Raw genomic sequence first — 22,891 nt, forward strand, 5'->3', positions numbered from 1 at the left:
GGAGCGCAGGACAGACCTTATGTGAGTGCAGATGAATTCCTCACCTCCTCTGGAACATGCAGCCTTTAGTCAGGCCCTAAGCATGGCTGTGTGACACGTGAAAAAATTTATTTGCCATAGCTGATGACAGTGATGGGTTTGTGTATACTTTTCTCTCCTGTTTTTCAGTTGAAATGGTCAGTATTTGGCATTTTGCTGTCTTTTCTTGGTTAGGGATGTTCCACCCCTACCCAAATTTCCACCAAAGTTAAAAAATTACCCAGCTGTATATGAATAATAGGGATTTTTGTCATTGGAAAAGAAAAGCAGAGATGGCAGGCCTCGTGATATATTAAATGCAAACACAAGGAGAATCAGGTGTTCAGTGCAAATATCCTCTGAAATCATAAACAAATGTTTTGTATAAATTCTCACTAAGGAATAACATCAGGTTGGAGAACAGTTTGGTTCATGACTGATGTTGAAAAATACAGCATGGAATGACTGAGTCAGGCAAGCTGATGCTTGGGAATGGGATCATTTGTTTTGTGTGGTTTTGGGTTTCAGAAGGAGGCCTGCCTGCTGCTAGTGGATGTGATTTTTTTGAAGTTGATTTGCACATAAGGTTTTGGAAAGTCAGAAGGGTATTGTGAGGGAGTGTTGTCAGGGTGTGATAAGCAAGTGGAATGATGGGATGCAGTTCATTAACCATGTGACAGGAATTTTAGTGTAACTTTCCTTTTTGAGGTTGTTTGAGCATCCTTAATAAAACCCCATGTGACCGTACAACCAAATTTCTATCAGCTTGGTCATTATGTGCCATTAGATTGGATGCCCATGGAACAGGAATCAAAGTGTTCCTTGTTTGAGCTGGCAGGGAAGAAATGGGATGATAAAAAGGAGGGGTTTGGGGTACTTGATAGTGGCATACCTGTTTCACAGTCCTATAATATCTGTTGTTCCTGTTGCCTGGGAAGGATGCTGTGCCTCTAAACTAAAAATCTGTGGAGAAGATGAGAAAGTTCATTTTCAGGCCGTTCTACAGAAGAGAAAGTAACTGAAGGATGATGGGTTGTGAATGATGTCAGGCTCTTGATTCTTTGTCTGTAGGGCTGCAGAAATCTCTGTAGCTTAGTCCTGTGGCATTTCTTGTTGATTTTGTTCTTCTTGTGAGCTCTCTTTCTTAATAAACATAACATCCTTTTGTCTCTGCTTGTAGATTGCCCTGCATTTCAGGGGATCTCACCTCTTGCTCACCATTCAGCAGCTGTTTCCACACAGCTTAGCTCTTCTGCTCTGGACCCTGCATGTGTGTTCCTGCCTTAAGAGTGGCTGTTTCCTTCTTGAGCTCTTCTTCCTCAGACACTTTGTGAAGGAATGCAGAAGTACTCTTGACCTGGGTGCAGGCAAATATTTCCTCACTTCCTAAATAGCCTTGCAGTTTGGCTGAGCTCTCAAAAACTCAGGTGGAGGAGGAGCCTCACACTTGTAAGTAGGACATCTGCATCCGGTGCCATGTCTGTTGCGTGCTGCGTTGTCCCTAGGGCTGTGCTAGAGAAGACGCTGTGGCACTGAGACCATCACGGGAATAAGATTTAATGGTATTTTCTGACTACTTTTTGAGGGTGTGTCTGCTTGGACCACCCATGACTGGTGCAAGGAGCTGCTGCTGGTGGAGCTCCTTGTGGCACCAGCAGCGTGACAGCTGGGGGAGTGAGTGACTTGGGATTCAAGCATTGCATCAGAGTGTTGTGAGGTAGCTGCTTATTTTGAGTTAGCTCATGGAATTGCACAAACAGCTAAGAAATTGATTGTGGGTAGAGAAAACAGAAGTTCCAAGTGCTTTAAGTGAAAGACTGCTTCTTGCAGACCTCTTGCAGTCTGGGGCTTTTACTTCACTCCTGTAAGCAGCATTTTGTGGCGCCACCTGGAGAGACATGAATATGACGATTTATGGGCCAAATCTCACACCAACAGGAAGGGAAATGGCTATTTGGAAGTAAAGTACAGTCTGAAGACTAAAAATCATCCTCAAAGCAAAATTCTGGTGTGTTTATCAGTATTACCAGCAGAGGAGTTTCAGGCTGCAGTTAAGTGGCAACTGCTGATATGTTATGGATGTGTGCACATGTGTAAACTGGATTTCAGAGCACGCATCGAGTGTTTTGAACTTTGACTACCCTGAGTTCATATCAGAAAATGCAAAACATTCTTTTGGGAGAAGTAATAAGAAGGTTTATGCAGCAAAAGGATGAAAGGAAAAAATCTTATTGATAAGAAAGACCTAATTGACATCTGCCATTTTTTTCTGAGATGGTACTAACTAAAGTGTGTTTTAACTAAGATCTTATAGATTTAGTTTATACATTTTTATGTGCAAAATAACCAGCTTATGTTATTCAAACTTTTTTTTTTTTTGGTGATAAACTAGTTTTTTTTAGAATGTGGAAACTAACATTTTACCAGCATGTTTAGATTTTTTTTCTCTTCTAGTTTGGTGTATTTTTTGGTGTTATTTTTATGTCAGTAGAACTTTATGTATGACTCTTGCAGATTGAAAATCTGGACTTTTTTTTTAACAGATTTCTTCCCCCCTCATGTTAATTAAACCAGTCGTTATTTTATTTGAGCTTCCAGTAGTTTTAAAGTTTTAATTTCTATTATTTGTTTTTGTTTTCCAGGTCAGATGTACAATTGCTTGTAAGTATCATTCTGTTGCTTGCTTTTTATTTTTTCTGTATAACTCTCATTATCTTGATTTCTTTTAAGAAAGATCAAACAGTATAAGCAAAGTATTAAAAAAAAAAGCTTCCTGGAAAGAATTTTTAGTAATAGGAGTTAAAAATGCATACTCAGTTATTTTAGTGACTGTAATACCTGCAGTGCATTTAAGGGTATTTAAAGATATAAATCTCTACTGTAATCCCTTTGCTTTTCAGTTTGTAGAGAGTTCTGGTAAAATCAATTGCAGGTGTAATGTGCTTAGAAAGATGGGAAAATACACTGAAAGGCAATAAAAACCAACCAGACCCCAAAACCAAAGGGCACACAAAGTGATGCTTTTAAAGAATTTCTGAAGTGAGTCTAGAACTGCTGCACTGGTCAAGATAACAAGTGTTCATGTGGCAGAAATTTCTGAGAATGTGTGTAGTTAAGTTCTACCTTAATATTGAACATCAGGCTTACATGAGTTAGTCTTTAAATTCTAGGGTTTGAATCAACTGTTTTTATGCTTTGGGCTGTGCTACATCAGTGTGAATTTTATGGCTCTAGGTATAGAGCCATGTCTCTTCCTTGTGGGAACGCACTGTGGGAATATGAGAGGGGAGGAGGGGAATATGCTGAGGGGAAGAGGCAAAATTGCTATGCCAGGTTAAACAAAACTTCTGATAATAGATGAAGAAAACACACACACAGAATGTCTGCAAGTTGGTTTAACTCCTTTCAAACAAAACTGTACTGAAAAGAGCAGGTCATGATAGCTTTCATCCAAACCATATGTAGAGTCAGTGGATGGCTGAAATAATGTGGCAGTCACTTGAATCTCATTCAGATCATCTCACAGAAGTTAAGAGGTGAAACCAGGAAAGTGGTAAAACCAGGAAATGTGCAGTGAGGTTTCTATAGAACTGGGAAAACAGAAGTGGCTGCGGGTCTGTGCATGATATCAGTAACTGACTGTAGTTCTGCAAATGGGAAGTCCAGAAATTTTGTAAAGACACAGTTTTGTGTTCTTCTTTCAGGCACTGAGGATTGCAGCTCAAAAAACGTAACTGCAGAACCAGCAACTAGTAGTAATGATGATTTATCAGTAATCTCTGCAAGTGGGAACAGAACCTCTGCAGGTGGAAGAGTGACCAGGGCTGTGTCTGATGGGACAAGAGGTGATCTAAGCACTGTAACACGTCCTTGGTTTGGAATGTGGATGGGATGTGAATCTTTGGGGTGTTTTGCACTTTTATATTGTGATAGCATTTTAAGTCTGAGCTCTAGTTCAAAGTGCAAAGAGCATTGCAGGGGCATGGATCCAACTGCTTTACTGCAGTAGAGAATGAGGCCGAGAAATGTGTCTGCACGCCTGACTGGGAGTGCAGTTTCATACTGTGATTGGTGCACGGCCAGTAGTTTTATCCATGTTAGACTCGGGCTCCCTTCCCTGCTTGTTATGGCTTTTTAGGTTACAGCTTGACTGTGACATACAGGTTTGAAATGTGTAAGTGGTGGGGTACAGCTGAAGTCCTCTGCCTAGTACAGAACGTTCTGTGTCACGTATCTGCAGGAGAGATGTGTGAATCTTGCAGCTAAGAAAGGCTTCTCTCTTTGGGATATTCAGTTTAGGAAAAAAATGGCAGTGGGTTGTGTGTTCCAACACACACTGCCTCAGCATGCTGCATAAAGCTCACAGCTGAGGCAGCACAGAAATCACTGCTGCACCTAGACAGCTTTGCTCCTCGAGATAAAGTGAAGCTTGAGGAATTGGAGTAGATGGCAGAGCTTGCAAGTGGGCCTTGCAGTAGAGAAAGGTAGCTTGACTGTTTTCCCAGGCTGATTTCTGTTTTACAGAGACTGGGTGTGGCAGGGAGGAGGGTGCTGTATGCATTAGTCAGCAAATATTCTTGTAGGTTAAAATTTTTTTTCTCTTTTTGTAGAATCCAGCCTAATTGGTAATCTCACAGCAGAATACATTGGTGTGACTTCTGTCATCTTAGCGTGGTCAGTGGATAACACTACTTCAAAACCTGACAAGTACAGGGTAGAGATTGTAAATGTGGCACATGTGGAGATATTCAATGACACCAAAGCAGAAATTACAGAGTTAATCCCTGGGACGATGTACAATTTCACTGTATATGCAGTGGTAAATGGTAGTGACACAGAAGGAGTGTCCTTAAGCCTGTACACAAGTAAGTCACAGTTTCTTGCAGTTCTATTTCTCATGGTCTGTACTTTTCTGTGCAGCTCAGGGGTCTGCCTACATATGTGAAGACTGTAATTCAATGCTATTGTGTATAAGATGTGATATTTTAGTCCTGGAGGCTGACCTGGACAGTATGCAAAGAATGGGATATTGCTGTACAGCACAAACATAGACCTGATGGTTTTGTTTTCTTGTTTTAAATTATCTTCCTCTCCATCCTGGTCTCTTCCCTGCGCACCTCTCTGGATTCCCAAGGGAGGCCCTGGAAATTCTGTCACAGTGATGGCCTGTGCTTCTCCTTTGGAATGTCAAAGGGAGATAAATGCCGCTCAGCATGGCTTGTCTTCAGTTCTCTCTTAACTGCCCACTGGTGCAACAGCCTCCAGGAGTGCCTGGTGATGTTGTTGGGGTGCTCCTGCACTCTGGACCATGAGTGGTGCGAGGGAAGTGAAGCCCTGGTGTGGCTGTGTTTCTTGTGTTCCATGTCTGTGAGCAGCTGTTCCTGCACATTAACAAGTTGTTGCTTTGCCTTTCACAGAGCCCAGCTCGGTTGTTGGTTTCGAGGCAGAATATGTTGGTGTGACTTCTGTCATCCTAAAATGGGTGGTGAATGACAGCGCTTCTGACTCCTACACATACAGAATAGAGGTTGTAAATGATACAAAGACAAACCTGACATTCAATGACACCAAAGCAGAAATTACTGAGTTAATCCCTGGGACAATGTACAACTTCACAGTATTTGCTGTAGCAGCTGATAATAAGACAGAAGGAGAAGGAGTGTCCATAGACCTGTACACAAGTAAGTCACCATTTCTTGCAACTGTATTCCTGGTGGACAGCTCAGAGCTCTGCACAACTGCCTGAGGGCTAAAATGTAACGCTGTCATGTATAGATCTGATGCCTTGTTCCTAGAGCCTAATCTGGCATGCCCACTAAGCAATGGGGTCTTGAAGTGTGGAAGAAATACATCCTTGCTTTTAAAAAGAAAAAACTAGGCAAACATAATCCACCTTGCTTCCTCTCCATCTTTGTCCTCATATCACTTCGTGTGGGAGATAATTTCTTGTCGCAAGTAGTGAGCCAACTAGGAAAGATGCCCTCCTAGAGTTGCTGTTTGTGAGTAGAGTAGGACTCATTTGAGATGGTAGGTGGCTGACTTGGCTATGGTGATTAAATGACTGTGTTTCAAATTCACAGTGTAATGAATGAAAAGAGACAGCAGAGTTGCTACCCTGGACTCCAGGAGAGCAAAGTTTAAGCTATTCAGGGCACTACTTAGCAGCCTACCCTGGGAATCTGCTTTTGAGGGCTTAGGAGTCCACAAGTGATGTTCAGTTTTTAAAAACCACCTTTTAGGAGCACGGGAACAGGCAATTTCACTATGCCAAAAGTCAAGCAGTGGGGCAGAAAACCAGCTTTGATGAACAGGCAACTTCTTGTGGAGCTCAAGAGGAAGAAGAAATTGTATGAGCTCTGAAAGTGAGGTCAGGCTTCTCAGGAGGATTACAGAGCTGTGGGTTTGTCTATGCATGAAGAAGACACCAAGGGCCAGAGCTCAATCACAATAGAAACTGGCCCGTGCTGTTTCAGATAACAAGAAAGGCTTTTTGAAGCACATTAATAGCAAGAGGAGGTCTAAAGAAAACACTGGACTGATCCTTGTTGAAGATGGTCACCTGCCTAATGGGGATGAAGAAAAAGCAGAGACATTCAATGTGTATTTTGCCTCAGGTTTTGGTGATACCGATAGACCTTGGTCTGCCTGAGCCCCAGAGCTGGAGGCCCATGAGTGCTGGGCCAGTGACTTCCACTTGTGGACACTGAAAGTGTGAGGGACCACCTGTATCAGCTGAATGTTCACAAGTCCATGGAGCCTGTTGGGATTCATCCCTGAGTACGGAAGGGTCCCACTGATGTTACAGCAGGACCCCTCTCCATCAGCTACTAAAGGCCTTGGGAGCCTGGAGAGGTCTCTGCCAGCTACTGTTACTCCTATTTACCTGGAGGGTGGGAGGAAAGACCCAGGAACCTGCAGGCCTGTTAGACCAACCTCGGTTCCTGGAAAAATTATGGAGAAGATTGTACTGGGTACTGTTGAGAGGTGTTTAAAGAACAATGCAGTCATCAGGTGCCATCGACATGGGTCACAAAGGGAAAGTCCCATTTAGCTAATTTGATCTCCTTCTATGGGGAAGGGAGGGTGGTCAGTGTATTTTTTCTGCATTTTAGTGAGATTTTTGGTCCTGTCCCTCACAGCATCCTTCTGGACAAGTTGTCCAGCTGTGGGATGAGGGGGTCCATGGTGTGCTGGGTGAGGAGCTGGCTGAAGGGCAGGGCTCACAGGGTTGCAGTGAGTGGGGCTGTGTCTGGCTGGTGAGCAGTCACCAGTGCTGTCCTTAGGGTCCTCATGGCTCCATCCTGGGGGCTGCTCAATGTATTTATCAAAGGTATGGATGCAGGAGTTGAATGTGTACTGGGTGCAGTTCTGGGCCCCATGATCGAAGACGGATGTAGAGGTCCTTGAATGCCTGCAGAGGAGGGCAGGAAGGCTGGTAAAAGGGTTGGAAGGCCTGTCCTGTGAGGAGCAGCTGAGGGCTTTGGGCTTATCTGGTTTGGAGAAAAGGAAGCTGAGGGGTGACCTCATTGTTCTCCTCGGCTTCCTGAGGAGGTGAAATGCAGAGGATGGGGTTGATCTCTTCTCTGGTGTCCAGGGATATGATGAGTGAGAATAGTTCAAAGCTGCCTCAGGGGAGGTTTAGACTTGACCTTAGGAAGTATTTCTTTACTGACAGAGGGGTCAAACACTGGAATAGGCATCCTAGAGAGGTGGTCAGTGCCCCAAGCCTTTCTGTGTTTGAAACATCTAGACAATACTCTTAATAATGTGCTTTAATTTTTGGTGAGGCCTGAGGTGGTCAGGCAGTTGGACTAGGGTAGTTCTAGGTTCCTTCTAAGTAAATATTCCATTCCACTCTATCACTTTCCTGCCCACCTCTGGATTCCCAATGGAGGCCATGGGACTTCAGTCACTGTGATGGCCTGTGCTTATGTTTTGGGGTGTCAAAGGGAGATGAATGCCCCTCAGAATGACTTGTCTTCAGTTCTCTTTTAGCTGCCCAGTGAAGCACTGGTGTGGCTCTGTTTCTTGTGTTCCATGTCTGTGAGCAGCTGTTCCTGCACATTAACAAGTTGTTGCTTTGCCTTTCACAGAGCCCAGCCCAGTTGTTGGTCTCGAGGCAGAATATGTTGGTGTGACTTCTGTCATCTTAAAATGGATGGTGAATGACAGCGCTTCTGACTCCTACACATACAGAATAGAGGTTGTAAATGATACAAAGACAAACCTGACATTCAATGACACCAAAGCAGAAATTACTGAGTTAATCCCTGGGACAATGTACAACTTCACAGTATTTGCTGTAGCAGCTGATGATAAGACAGAAGGAGAAGGAGTGTCCATAGACCTGCACACAAGTAAGTCACAGTTTTTTGCATCCCTGTTGCTGGTGGTCTGTGTTTTGCTGTGCAGCACAGGGCTCTGCACACCTGCCCAAGGGTTGTAATTTAATAGGAGCCTTACCTGGGCGAGATGCTAAGAATGAGTGGTTAATGCATAGAAGAAACATAGCCTTGATTTATTTATTTACTTATTAAACACCAAACTCCCTCTAACCAGCCCCCCTCCATGAAATGAAAAATCCTTCACAACAGCTAAACCAAAACCCAACCAATAAACCAAACTGAAATTGCCTGCATTGCCAACCATACCCATCCCTTTCCTGTCCATCTTTCTGGATTCCCTGGGAGCTCAGCTTGAGTAGTGACCTGTGCTTCTCCTTTGGAATGTCAAAGGGAGATAAATGCCTCTCAGCATGGCTTGTCTTCAGTTCTCTCTTAACTGCCCACTGGTGCAACAGCCTCCAGGAGTGCCTGGTGATGTTGTTGGGGTGCTCCTGCACTCTGGACCATGAGTGGTGTGAGGGAAGTGAAGCCCTGGTGTGGCTGTGTTTCTTGTGTTCCATGTCTGTGAGCAGCTGTTCCTGCATGTTAACAAGTTGTTGCTTTGCCTTTCACAGAGCCCAGCTCGGTTGTTGGTCTCGAGGCAGAATATGTTGGTGTGACTTCTGTCATCTTAAAATGGGTGGTGAATGACAGCGCTTCTGACTCCTACACATACAGAATAGAGGTTGTAAATGATACAAAGACAAACCTGACATTCAATGACACCAAAGCAGAAATTACTGAGTTAATCCCTGGGACAATGTACAACTTCACAGTATTTGCTGTAGCAGCTGATAATGCCACAGAAGGAGAAAGCAGTTCCATAGACCTGTACACAAGTAAGGAAATGGTGCCTTCCAATTGCAAGTAACCGTGTGTTTGTACCAAATCACTCTTCATTCTCACTTTGGGTTTCCAACTTTGTCCTATTTCTCGTTGTGATGTTGCTTTCTTTGCTCCAGGTGTCTGTGTGCATGAGTGCAATGGAGCCTTGGCAAAGGGACTGGAATTGTCTCTGTGCTTGTATGTGCCCCCTGTAAATCAGTTATTTCATCAGCATGTCTTCTCAAGGCTATGTAGAGATCCAGCTGCTACAATAGCATGACTTTTCCTCCAGACACTTGAGGGCTGAACAGACCCCTCACAACACTTCTGGGAGCGGGTTATCACAGCTCGTACCAAAAGCTGTGGTGTGCAGGGATGTGGTACCAGGGTCACAGAGACTTTTTGTTCTTAAAGATTGGTTTGAGCTCCTTGCCGTCTGGGGCCTGAGGTTCCTGTGGGCTGTGACTGTCCCACTTCCTAGGGTTGCGTTATCAAGTGTGGTGCCAATCTTGTTGGCTTTGTGCCAGGGCACCTTTTTCCCAGACCAGATAGATGGGATAGGAGGATACTACTTTTGTGTGTAGCTCAGAAATGCAAAGAGAACAGGCAATGCCCCTACAAAGCAATTTAGAGGAGTGTGTCCTGGAGCTGCTACTGGGTCAATAAGCTTGTCTAAGCTGCCTGAGGTGAATTCTGTCTGTCTGGAGTTGATGCTGAGTCAGGCTTGCAGACACAGCCCCCTAAGGTGTGCCAGCTGTTGGACCTGCTCAAGTAGCCCATTTCTTTCTCCTGGTATTGAGGAGAGTTCAGGCTGAAGTTCTCAAATTGAGACTCATGGGCACAATTTTGAGTTAACAGACCAAGATCAGCTTGCCCTGTTTCCTTCCCTGATTTCCATCTGTTTCTCTGTCTGGAAAACCACTGTGGAAACAAGTGGTTGTGGAACAACTGTGGAAACAAGTAATTGTTGCATATGAAATGAAACAGAATTCCCCAGAGCTCCTGTGATTATTCCAGAGATGCCTCAGCATGAATGCCTGAAACAGGGCATTGGTACAGTAGAAGTGATGCTTGGCTCCAAGTGGTGCTCATTCTGTGTGGAATAGGGAATAGTGGCTGTGGCTCTTCTTTCTGTATTTCTCTGTATTGACAGGTTGTTGCTTTGCCTTTCACAGAGCCCAGCCCAGTTGTTGATCTCAAGGCAGAATATGTTGGTGTGACTTCTGTCATCCTAAAATGGGTGGTGAATGACAACGCTTCTGACTCCTACACATACAGAATAGAGGTTGTAAATGATACAAAGAAGAACCTGACATTCAATGACACCAAAGCAGAAATTACTGAGTTAATCCCTGGGACAATGTACAACTTCACAGTATTTGCTGTAGCAGCTGATAATAAGACAGAAGGAGAAGGAGTGTCCATAGACCTGTACACAAGTAAGTCACAGTTTTTTGCATCCCTGTTGCTGGTGGTCTGTGTTTTGCTGTGCAGCACAGGGCTCTGCACACCTGCCCATGGGCTGAAATTTAATGGTGTTGCAGGCAGAGTGATGATTCCATCCTGGAGCTGGAGATGGCCAATCTCCAAGCACAGGATTTTAGTGTAGAAGCAGAATTGCCCTGGTAGAAAGCTGTTGGTAAAGTTTGCTCCAAGACTGTCAGCAAAGAAAAGAGACTTTTCACTGAGCACTGATCTCTTCCAAACTTGGGAGAGGGCATTGCATTTATTTCCTAGAGTATGGGGGCCTGAGATTCTCATTTTAAGGGGGTCCCACAAAGATCATATTGTTCTGAGTGAACTTGTGTGATTTGGAGGCCTATAGCCACCATTGTGGGGCAGCCAGGAGAGAGATTCAGGCAGTGCTACATGAGGAGAACTCCTTTGGCCATCCAGCACCTTGCCACATTGAGTATTTAAAAGTCTTGACATGTGGTGTTGGAGGGACCATTTTGGAGCTGGCTTGCAAGGCAGTAGCCCAGCCTGATCATTCCACATAGTGCATTTGAAGAAAAATGATGACTGTTCTTGTCATTTATGTTTTCCTGAAATGTACCTGCATGTATATTCCTATCTGCACAGTTAATGCCCAAAAGTCTCACCTGTCTGTCTGTAATGGCTTTTGAACATGCAGAAAGAATAGGGTGCTGGAGAGAGGGTCTCCAGAGGGTCTGGAGATGGTCTCTCTTCTATGGGCATGAGGATTGGAGAAGTGTCTGGTTCATCACTTCTGTTCCCCTTCTAGTGATATCGTCTTCCTTATTTTTTGCTGTACAAAGTTGCACCACCAGTACCTTTCCCCTCCACTGTTCTCTTCTTCCTGCCTACTTTTTTGCGTTGGCAGTGAAACCCTGCAAGTGGTGGCACCGGGGTGGCACCGGGGTGGCCTGTGCCCTTCTTGCCATTGCCTATGAAAGGAAAATGAGTTATGCTTGAGATGGTTCATTCTCAATTTCCTGTTACCCAGCTATTAAAGCAAAAGCCTTCAGGAGTGCCTGGTGATTTTGTTGGGGTGCTCCTGCACTCTGGACCATGAGTGGTGCGAGGGAAGTGAAGCCCTGGTGTGGCTGTGTTTCTTGTGTTCCATGTCTGTGAGCAGCTGTTCCTGCATGTTAACAAGTTGTTGCTTTGCCTTTCACAGAGCCCAGCTCGGTTGTTGGTCTCGAGGCAGAATATGTTGGTGTGACTTCTGTCATCCTAAAATGGGTGGTGAATGACAGCGCTTCTGACTCCTACACATACAGAATAGAGGTTGTAAATGATACAAAGAAGAACCTGACATTCAATGACACCAAAGCAGAAATTACTGAGTTAATCCCTGGGACAATGTACAACTTCACAGTATTTGCTGTAGCAGCTGATAATAAGACAGAAGGAGAAGGAGTGTCCATAGACCTGTACACAAGTAAGTCACAGTTTTTTGCATCCTTGTTGCTGGTGGTCTGTGTTTTGCTGTGCAGCACAGGGCTCTGCACACCTGCCCATAGGCTGAAATTTAATGGTGTTGCAGGCAGAGGTGCTGTGCTTTGCCTGCCTGCAGTCAGAGATGTTTGTGTGAAAGAGACATAGCCTTTGAAAAACCAGAGTAAAACAAACACTTCAAAAACAATGATTGTTTAAGTTGGTTACCAAGGCCTGTGACACAAGGAGCTCTTCCCAAAAACTTCCTCTGTCCTGGGATTTGTGTGGGTGCATCTGTTGCCTTCACTTCTAGGGGGATCAAGGCCTCAGAACATTCTTGTAAAGGGCTCCCATATAGAGGTACTGTGATTTGGGGCCCTGTGGCTGGAGCAGAATGAACTTTAGATAACACTTGCTCAGGGGGGAATTCATGGCACGACCTAGGCAAGCTGCTCCTTTGCCACCTTTCATAACCTCTATTCCTCTTTCAGTAATATTTGAAGTTCCTTACCTTTTGCTGTACACAGATAGACCACCATGTCCTTTTTCCAGTCCCCCTACAACCTTTTATCTCTCCTGACCACACCTCTGAATTTCCAAGCAAAATCCTGTGAGCTCTGGCATTGTGATGATATATTCTGCTTTAGAGTGTCAAAGGGAGATAAATGCCACTCAAGGTTACATTCCATCACTTCTGTCTTAGCTGCCCACTGGTGCAACTAAGGAGTCCAGGAGTGCCTGGTGATATTGTTGGGGTGCTCCTGCACTCTGGACCCTGAGTGGTGCGAGGGAAGTGAAGCCCTGGTGTGGCTGTGTTTCTTGTGTTCCATGTCTGTGAGCAGCTGTTCCTGCATGTTAACAAGTTGTTGCTTTGCCTTTCACAGAGCCCAGCTCGGTTGTTGGTCTCGAGGCAGAATATGTTGGTGTGACTTCTGTCATCTTAAAATGGATGGTGAATGACAGCGCTTCTGACTCCTACACATACAGAATAGAGGTTGTAAATGATACAAAGAAGAACCTGACATTCAATGACACCAAAGCAGAAATTACTGAGTTAATCCCTGGGACAATGTACAACTTCACAGTATTTGCTGTAGCAGCTGATAATAAGACAGAAGGAGAAGGAGTGTCCATAGACCTGTACACAAGTAAGTCACAGTTTTTTGCATCCCTGTTGCTGGTGGTCTGTGTTTTGCTGTGCAGCACAGGGCTCTGCACACCTGCCCAGGGTTTGAAATACAGTATTATATTAGGCAGAAGTGCTGCACACAGCCTACCTGTAGTCAGCAGTGGCAATGTGTGGAAGGGGGTTCTGTGCAAGGGGTTTTGTTTCCCCTTCCTCTGGGTGAGGTCCTCAGGTTCTTATTTGGATGGGCTTCCAGAGAGTGCACATTGTGCCTGGGGAACTTCCCGCTTTGGAGGGCCTATGGCTGCGGCTGGGCTTGGGCAGCTGATGCCTTTTTCTCTGGCCCTAAAAATACAAGTCAGACACAATTAGGGTAATAAAAGAGTACCTTTATATGAGGATCCGGTGCACAAATTAGTCAGGTAGAAATAGCCGAAGGTGTACCCTGCGCGTGACGCGTGTACCATTTTTATAGATTCTGCAAATTAGCATATCTGATAACAACCTCCAAATTAGGAGCTCCCTTGGTGAAGTAATCCCCCTAGTTCTAATACTTTCTAAATTCTCCCCCCTCAGGATGAGTTCCAGGCTCTGTTTACAAAAGTATGTCTTAGAAAGCTGGTTTCAGCCTTGGTTTCTAAGGAGAACCAAGATAGGATAGGGATCCTGGAATTTATTTTGTCTTTCTGCCTAGGAAAATGTTGAAACTAAGCTACAACGCTACAAGTATATGTGTAAATGATACAGAGAATAGGTAAAAGAAAAAGGGTAAAAAACCCCAAACAGCATCACAGCACTGGGTGGGGTGTGGCTGTCAGCCCTGCTGCTTTGCTCAGCTCATCAGCAGACAGGAGATGGCTGAGTTACTCCTGCATTCCTCGTGTTAGGCATTGTGACTATTTTCCTCCTTGTTGTGATCCTGTGCTGCCTTGTCCTTTCCTTTGTTCTGTCCCATTTTGACCGAGGTGAAATGAATCTGTCCCAGAGCTCCCAAGTGGGTTTTCTGAGGGGCACTGGGATGAACTTGGAAAGTCACTGGTACTCTGAAAGTTCTGCTTGGCTACTCATAATGCTCAGTCTGTCTAAAACATGGAGCGTGGTTGTGCCTCTGCTTTTTTTGTCTGTCACAAAATATTCCTGAGTGTTTCTGGAAGAGTCTCCTCACAACTTTCACAGAGCTTAGCTCTTTTGTCCATATCAGGGTGGAGTATGCTGGTCTCTGACTTTTCCCATGGAGCACTGATGATACTTCATCTAACTATTCCTACAGGATAGAGGTCAAAAGTCATGACTCTTCTAGAAACCAGGCATCCATTGTCACCAGATGTCAGAGGTGTTGTTCCAGGGTTTGTCTGTAATCTCCTATAATTTCACCATATTTGTAGGAGTAGCTGACAGTGTTACTGAAGAAAAATAAATATTTATAAAATGCAGTAGAAGTAAGTCCCAGTCACTCACATCTATTTTTACTAAATCTGTTACTTCTGGTACACAATTGTGTACCTTAGTTTCTTAAAATAATACCCCTTCTAATAACAAAATAATTTAATACATGAGTCTATAACCCCTGTATTTGAAAGTACCCAATACTTCCCTTACCAAGAGAGGAAATAAATTTGGTGTGTGTTGTAATTGCAGATTTATAACTGTTTTGATCCTGAAGGCCAAGTTTTACAAGATGTTTAGTTTAGAGGGATGTTTCTTCTGAGTGTTACTGCTACATTAACTTTTTAAGTGTCTTTCTGTATCTGGTCATAAGGTTGCAGTTTTTATATCATGTCCTTGAAGACTCTCACCCAAACTGACTTGTTCTAGTTGCTGCTTTTAAGGATGGCTGCTATTGTGCCAATGGACAGATTGTATTAATTTTCTTATTTGTTGGCCACTGAGAGTTTTACATAATTATAGAGGGATTTAGTGGCAGTCTGCATACTATAAAAATGTTCTTGGGAGTAGTATGTTAAAGGATTGAACAGTATTTTGAAAACATTGCTGGTCTTGATAGATACTCAGCCTAAATTTTGCCAGTAACCCTGTCTGTAGAGGAGTTAAAGAGCACAGAATAGGTCTGTGTACTTAGTGTGTGAAATAGTTGTCTTCCTCATAAGGTAACAAGTCCTTGTGTAGGCAGTAGGTGCCATGTAGGCATCTTTTTAAAAGGGGAATGGAATACTGAAGTTTTACAAGCATTTATACACATAACATACAAATAGACAGCTTTTTCTATTGAGGACAAGGTTTGATTTCTTACTCCTCTTATTTTGTTATTCTTTTTTCTTTTGGCAGTAACTGTCTCAGTGAATTCTCTCCAGTGTGAACCAGTGGCCAAGCAGTCTTTCCTAATGCTGAAGTGGAAATGTCCTTTTGGTAACAACTCTGGCTTCAAAATCAAAATATCTAATACACATACTTCAGGGGAACAGTTGGCTCCACCCTGCACAGTAGAAGGCTTTGAGCAAACCTTCCAAACAGCATCTTTAAATTTTTTCAGCACCTATAATGTTTCTATCATAACTCTTTCAAATGGCTCTGAAAGCTCTCCAGTGGACAAATTGTGTCACACCAGCATTTCTGGTAAGCATTAAGATCCAAAAATGAAAAAGGACAAAAATACTAACTTCATGATTGCAGAATACCAGACTTGGTATGCACTACATTATCAGCCTGCAGATTATGAATAAAACACTACATTAATTCATAGTCTAACTTGATGTGCAATAAATATACATTATGTGAACAGTGTCAGTATCACAGCCTTTTCTTGTTTGGACAACTTTTATCAGTGCTTACTGAACTAAAAAATATTTTTGTTGATAGACCCACCTCCTCCAAGTGAAGTTCCTTCAGTCAAGGCTGTCAGTCACAGCTCATTGTCTGTTGAATTCTCTGATTTTGACTCACGGAATGGTCTATTAGAAGCCTATGCAGTAATGATTACAACAGAAGATCAAGGTAAGATGTTCATGATACTATCTTGTAGCTGAAACAATTTACCAGGCAGCATTATGTTTCACACTCTAAATAGGTGCTAAATGGATAGAGGAAAAGCAGACTCAGAATTTTCAATCACTTTTCTGAAATTGTAAGGTAAATGCCTTGCTTGCTTGAAGTCAGGTCACTCCTTGTTTTCAGAAGGCCCTATTTTCAGTCAGTCTTTTCCTGCCTGACTTATCTTTGTACATAAATCTCATATGTATTGCCCCTGTGCTGTTCCCATCTTGATTTGCCAGTGATTCCCTTCCCCAAGATTGCATAGTATCCTTTCTTCTCCCACAGAATAATTTTCAGAGCAGCTAATAGAAGCAGCTTTGGAATATAGATTGTTTTTCCTCCTCCCTTCTTCAGCTGGAATATGCCTGCAGTAAGGTCTTAAAAGGAAAAAAGCTTTCTTCCTGATTTTACTCAAAACACTTTAACTAAGAGAGATGGGATGCAGATGGAAGGCTTAAATATTATTGACAGCATTAATGGGAGTTAAATGCCTCAGAAAACTAGGGGGTAGCCTATCAGACTGGTCTATTTCAAGCATCAAAACTGGTAAATGTCTCTGATAGGTGAGTGTCTGGTGATAAGTCATTAAATTAAGGAACTTAGTTTTGCAGCATAGGTCCTGCTTGAAAAACATTTCATTTTTGCCAGTGCCCTGGAGGAATAAGGCACCTGATGGAGACAGTTTCTGCTAAGTGGGAGTTGACAGTCACACTTATCCTTTGTTACAACACTGGAAATTCATTTTGCAGGATTTTGACTACAGATCTTCCTTCAGTGGTTCTCCATGCAATACACATCCAAGAAATGCATGTGTGTGTATACATATATATGTGTATATATATGTTTCATCACATCAGTGCAGAAAATTCCTATTTTTCACATACCTACTTAGCTGCCTCTGAATTTGACTGTCAGTCTCTTGCATGCAGCTCTGCTTGTAACTTCAGCCAGTCCTGGGTAGTCACAAGGAGATTTGGTGCATTCTCCTGTGTGGTTTGGATTGTAATGTATTCGAGAAGGAGGACCTGGAGGATGTGACTGAGAGAAATAAGGGAGGAAGGTTGCCCACACTTAAAAATGTAGAGTGAGTGCTTTGATGGAAGCTGAAGACAGCCTCACAGCCAAGCATTGCTTCAGCTTTATCATGTTGGAATACCACAAATATTCTTGAGAGTGGTGCTCTGTTCTAAAATAGACATGGTTACCTTTAGGATAGTCAGAGGGGACTTTATGCTGTTGTGTAAGGCATGGTGTCTAAGGCTGTTTGAAATGTTGTAGGGTGATATTCAAGGTATTCACAAGGAGCTGCAGGTATAATCAGGGATGTACATCCTGTTGGAATGGAAACTAGGGACAAGACAGGACAGAACACATCTCAGGTAGTATTGAACACCCATTTCTAGGCAGCTGAGTTAATTGCAACCTCATCTGCTTTTGGTGAGACCAAGTTAGTGCTTTAGAAGAGTTGCCTTGCATCCTGTTGCTGCAGAGTTACAGTTGAGGAGAGCTTTGCTGCTGGTAATAGATCACCCCTTGTCTGCCCAGCTCCGGGAGACTTACCAGAGCTTTCCCACCTTTCAGAGCCTCCTGCAAGGCTTCTTTTAAAGGTGAGTTCAGTATTATACCCACTTTTATACCCACTTTTAGAAGGAGCTTTTAGCTTTGTAAAGGGAGTCAGTGGAGAGCAAGGTATGCAAACTTCTGTCAAATTAATGAGATTCTCTGTTATCCTTCAACACTGGGAAGATTTGTCAGTTGGCTTGCTCTTGAGTTGTTGGACAAGTGGTAGGTTGACTTTGTTTATTACCTCTTAGGTTACATGTGTCTCAACTGTATAATTGCCTCAAGTTTCTAGGGCTCATTTGCTGTAACAACAGACACTGTAAGGTGGTGCTGTTCGGCAAATGGTGTCCTGTTGGTCGCTGCTCACTGTGGTAGCCTGTTCTTAGTCTTCTTAGAAACTCTTCTGGCCACTGTTTTGTCCAGTGCTTGTCTATGTCAAGGAAAGGCAGAAATTACCTCTTTCATCTCTTACAGTTTAGGTGTGAGACTTCTTGTAGGATAGAACAAGGAACAAGGTCAGGACAAGTTTAGTGTCACCCTGAATGAGGCCTGATCCTGTTTGAGTAGCACAATGTGGCCAAATACTGATTGTCTTTTTCTACACCATTTGCATTTTACTCTCTACATGCAAGAATTGGTAGAATGCATATGGATGTAGCTGACTCGGCTGGTGAAGCTTGTCCATGAGGATGCCAGGTTCCAACACTCATGTACCTTTATTCAGAAGCTCCACTATATATGGTAGAAGTAAAACCAAAAGCAAATTAAAACAAACAACACTGGGGAGAGGTAGTGTAGTAGATTGCACTGCAGTAGAAGAGGTTTCTTGAGATTATCTGTTGCTCTCAGCCTTTCATTTCAGGCAATACTTGTGGAAGAATGACAACTGTGGTTAATGTGACCATCTCAGCTGCTGTGGCAATTGATACAAAATCAGGGGATAAATTATATCTATATTCTTATTTTATCCTGAAGGTCCTGACTCTTTGAAGTCTAAATTGAACAACACATACAAAGATTTCAAGAAGAAGAAGACAACTGCCTATGTTACATATGTCATAAAAACAGAGCAGGCAGAATCACCTTCTTCCCATTCCCAGAATGGTAAAAACATCATTAATGTTGGCAAGGGAAACACAATGTATGGCTATGAAAATGGACCGTTGATACCTCTTCGTTCATACAGGTACTTATTTCAAACCACTCTTTTGTTAAGTTTTCTGCTGTTGGAATCTAAAAGATCATTTAATGGAAAGATTACAGATCTTGCTAAAGGCTGTTAAAACCCTGTAATGAACCTGTTCTTATTTTTTTCTTACTCCTTTTCAACAGGGCATGTGTTGCAGGTTTCACTAATATAACCTTTATGGCCAACATGATTGAGGGGGAAGATAGTTATGTATCATTTTCACCCTGTTCTGAACCGGTTTTACTACCCCAGGATCCAGGTATAGTTAATGTCAAATATAGGACTGGCGGCTTGGCACATACACAGCGTGTGGAGATTCCTTAATTATGGCAAGTTTCATAATATCAAAACACCCATTGGTTTCCCTGTATGAACTGTTTCCTTCTAGCTTTGCAGTGGCTCTGCTCTGTAAATTCATACCTTGCTAGGTCTGCAGGTGATTCCTTTTTTCCGTGTAAGAATCCCCTGCAGGAGTAGCCAAAAGCTGTGCTACTCATGGCATGCTGAAAGGGATTGGATGACACAGTGAGACTTTGGTATAGCAACAGGTAGAGGATAGCAACTGATGTTCTCACAGTTCTGTAAAACTGGAAGCAGGTGTATTGGAATGCAGATACTGGTCCTTTGATCCCAATTTTATATTAATTTAACATTCTCTGGTTATTATTCTTAATGAGGTGTCAATACTGGAACTGCCAAAGGACGGTAAAGACAAGATATTTAGTAGTGGAGCATGTTCTGTCACTGGCAAGGTTCTGCTGTAGCATGTTGATTCAGTTAGAAGTTACTGAGGAGGTAAATGAGTAATACTCATTCTCTTTTATCAGGTGTTATTGCTGGAGTGGTTATTGGATGCCTTTTGGCTATCTTTGCTGTAGTCGCTGTAGGGGGCTTCATATTCTGGAGAAGGAGAAGGTAATGTGTGTGTGTTGTTGTATTGCTTGTGTTGAGGAGCACCAGTGTTTCACTTTAGTATCTTTCTCCTAGAAAGGGCTCTCTCTGTCATGATACACGTCTGGCAAGATGTTTTAAAATATGCTGTATTACAAATGTTGTTTGTATGTTACAGATTAGAGTTGTAAGTATCAAACCAGTTGTTAAATAATTTTAACCCCACTTAAAACTTAACAAATTGATGAGTTCAGAAGAGCTAAACAAAATAAATCTTAATTCATGGAACAGAATTATAGAATCATAGAATGGGTTTGGTTGGAAGGGACCTTCACGATTATCCAGTTCCAACCCCGCTGCCATGGGCACGGACACCTCCCACCAGACCAGGTTGCTCAGAGCTCCATCCAACCTGACCTTGAACACTTCCAGGGATGGGGCATTCACAACTTCTCTGGGCAACCTGTGCCAGTGCCTCATCATTCATGAATAGTGATGAAGTCATTCAGTCAGAAGTGAGCAAACATCTCAAATTATTGTGCTAAAAGTAATTGGGTATAATTGTACCTTAGATGGTTTGATTTTAAATTATCAATTAGTCATTCTTTTTAATTGTTTTATAGCCTGTCACATGAAGCTTCTATTCTGGAATTTCCAGAAGCTGATGAGTTTGAGCTGGTCTCTCAGCTTCCAATCTTGTCCACATAATCTGGGATGTAAGAGTGCATGAAGGCTTTTTCCTGCTTCTCACCATGTAGTACATCCTTTCTCTGGAGTCAGCTGTAGGGCCCTTAGTCCAGTTTTCTCAGTTTCTTTGATTAACTGCTGTTACTTTCACAATTTTAACCAATAGCTGTGTACAACCATGGGAAGAACTTCCTTTAAAGCTAGGAACATTTCTTTCCATTCAGCTACTAGTGAATGACTGACATATCACTGTTGAACACTTCCTGTAGGGATTCTGGGATTGGTATCAGTTCTCCTGAGATATTAGCTAGTGGTGCAGATCCCTCAGGTGTGCATCTTCCACCAAAATACGTGCTTTGTGTCCAGGCTTTATACTCTAGTTCCAACAGAAAGAAGCAGTCCCGTTGGACAACATCACCAAAAGAAGGATGAAGTTGTTTTTCTGTATTCCAGACGTAAAGTTTGCCTCAGGAGTTTGGGGTTTTTTTCACAGAATGAGAAGCCTTAAAAGAAATTGTTCTCAACAGGCTCAGGAAATAGGTGCCATAAGAAATCTCATACACATTCCATTGAATTCTACTGTGAACCTATTGTGTTGTTTTCTTTCACCTTATAGGAAAGATAAAAGAAATAATGAAGTTTCCTTTTCTCCAATTAAGTAAGTCCATATCTTTTCTCATGTTGTTTTCTGAGCTCAAGTGATATTTGCAAAAATTTCTCGGAACTGAGATATTTTCTTTCTGAGCAGTTTTGTAGAGAATTTTGAAGTATTAATTCCTCATGGAACTGAAGGACTCCACCATGCAGGCTAAAAATAATCATGTTGATGGAGACTTCTAGAGCCACCACAGGGATTTGAGTGTTCTCTTCATGAATCACTATTAGACACACAAATGCTCCACATGGTTTTGAAAAACAGGATGTTTGAATGAAATACAGGCTTCATGCGCATTGAGGGAACAATCCAAATTTTTTGTAATGTGCACAAAGGCAAAATGTGTTCTGTGACCTGAATTCTTCTTTTTCTTAATGACTACTTTGTGCTGAGCCATTAATTCAGATCATGTTGTGATTGTAAAAGCTGACCATGGAGGGGGTAACCACAATGTATTGGAAGTCACAGGCACTGCAGCTGAATCATGTTATTGGTTCTGGCACCAATTTTTGTGCTGGGCCAGAGCATCCCATGGAATCCCACCTCTGTAGACTTTGATGGTTGACATAAAATACACCAGGGAATGGGGTTAATCCAATGGGAGTAAGCAACTGAGTGGCACCTTGTGTGATGTTCCTCTCCTGAAGGATCCTGTCCTCTCCTTGATTTAACAGAGCAGTTAAATGCTATGCTTGGTATCCTGTCCCATGTAAATGCACCGTTTTGAAGCTGCAACTAACAGTCATGCTTTCAGTCTTAGATTCACATAATGAAAAATACAACTGCATGTATCTAATCAGCCTTTTTTTCTTCCCCCCACCCTCTCCTGAAGAATCAAGAAGTAAGTAAAGCATACTTTCTAACACATTAACTGAATTAATTCATGGCTTATTTACCTAATACCAGTTGCTGACACATGGCTTTTCTCACTTTAGATCAAAAATGATTAAAGTGGAGAACTTTGAGTCATACTTTAAGAAGCAGCAAGCTGACTCCAACTGTGGTTTTGCTGAAGAGTATGAGGTATGTGCCCTCAGTGGAGAGAGCTTCATGACAAATATTTTTGGAAAGACAAATCATCTTTCCTATGGAGTATGCACAAGGCTTACTGAAGGAGAAGAGAAGGGTCCTTTTTTATAAAGATGATTAAGCTGTATGTGTAGCCTTCCCTTCCCCAAATTTAGTTGAAGTGCATGATAAATACTTCCTGTCCTGAATTATTATCTCTGCCTGTGGGCTTGTAGCATGGCCTGCTTGTCAGAGCTCTCACCGGAGACAGATGTCTCAAATCCTTGCCCTAGTCATATACAGAGTTAGCCTAGGGGACACTATATAATTTCTCTGCACTTCAGTTTTCTCATCTTGGGTTGTTGGGGTTTTTTATACAAATCAAGACAGGTCTGTTGCTAATCTCACCGACTTCTCCAGTGTGTGGGTGTGATTTGCAAACCACATGTGTGAATATCTCAGTCAGAGAAACAGCAATTATGATTCTCTTACTGACCATAAGAGTTTTTCTATGAAATGTGCTAAAGCTCAATTGTGGTAAGGGCCAAGGACAGGAAGGAAGTGTCAGGGAGGATTTTGTGATGTCATGTCTGCTGTTAAAGAATCTCATTCTTTTTCTCATCTCCTTGAAGCTATTAATTGACTTCCTTACT

The 22,891-nt window shown here is 42.7% G+C and overlaps 1 protein-coding gene across 2 annotated transcripts in view; it reads left to right on the plus strand.

Moving 5' to 3' along the window:
- The window catches only part of PTPRJ (protein tyrosine phosphatase receptor type J), a 74,160-nt gene that overhangs the window by 43,900 nt on the left and 7,369 nt on the right, over nt 1–22,891 (plus strand). Inside the window, exons 2-17 of one of the 2 annotated variants that reach the window (XM_069016916.1) lie at nt 2,661–2,679; nt 3,723–3,863; nt 4,629–4,883; nt 5,436–5,699; nt 8,112–8,375; nt 8,978–9,241; nt 10,403–10,666; nt 11,869–12,132; nt 13,013–13,276; nt 15,541–15,828; nt 16,072–16,206; nt 18,784–18,994; nt 19,141–19,256; nt 19,825–19,912; nt 21,192–21,233; nt 22,166–22,253. In XM_069016916.1, the coding sequence (XP_068873017.1) occupies nt 2,661–2,679; nt 3,723–3,863; nt 4,629–4,883; nt 5,436–5,699; nt 8,112–8,375; nt 8,978–9,241; nt 10,403–10,666; nt 11,869–12,132; nt 13,013–13,276; nt 15,541–15,828; nt 16,072–16,206; nt 18,784–18,994; nt 19,141–19,256; nt 19,825–19,912; nt 21,192–21,233; nt 22,166–22,253 (2,967 nt within the window). The remainder of the gene's footprint in view (nt 1–2,660; nt 2,680–3,722; nt 3,864–4,628; nt 4,884–5,435; nt 5,700–8,111; nt 8,376–8,977; nt 9,242–10,402; nt 10,667–11,868; nt 12,133–13,012; nt 13,277–15,540; nt 15,829–16,071; nt 16,207–18,783; nt 18,995–19,140; nt 19,257–19,824; nt 19,913–21,191; nt 21,234–22,165; nt 22,254–22,891) is intronic. The other variant, XM_069016917.1, reaches the window with a different exon arrangement.

Source organism: Aphelocoma coerulescens, chromosome 5 (genome assembly GCF_041296385.1).
Source record: "Aphelocoma coerulescens isolate FSJ_1873_10779 chromosome 5, UR_Acoe_1.0, whole genome shotgun sequence".
Lineage (NCBI taxonomy): Eukaryota > Metazoa > Chordata > Aves > Passeriformes > Corvidae > Aphelocoma > Aphelocoma coerulescens.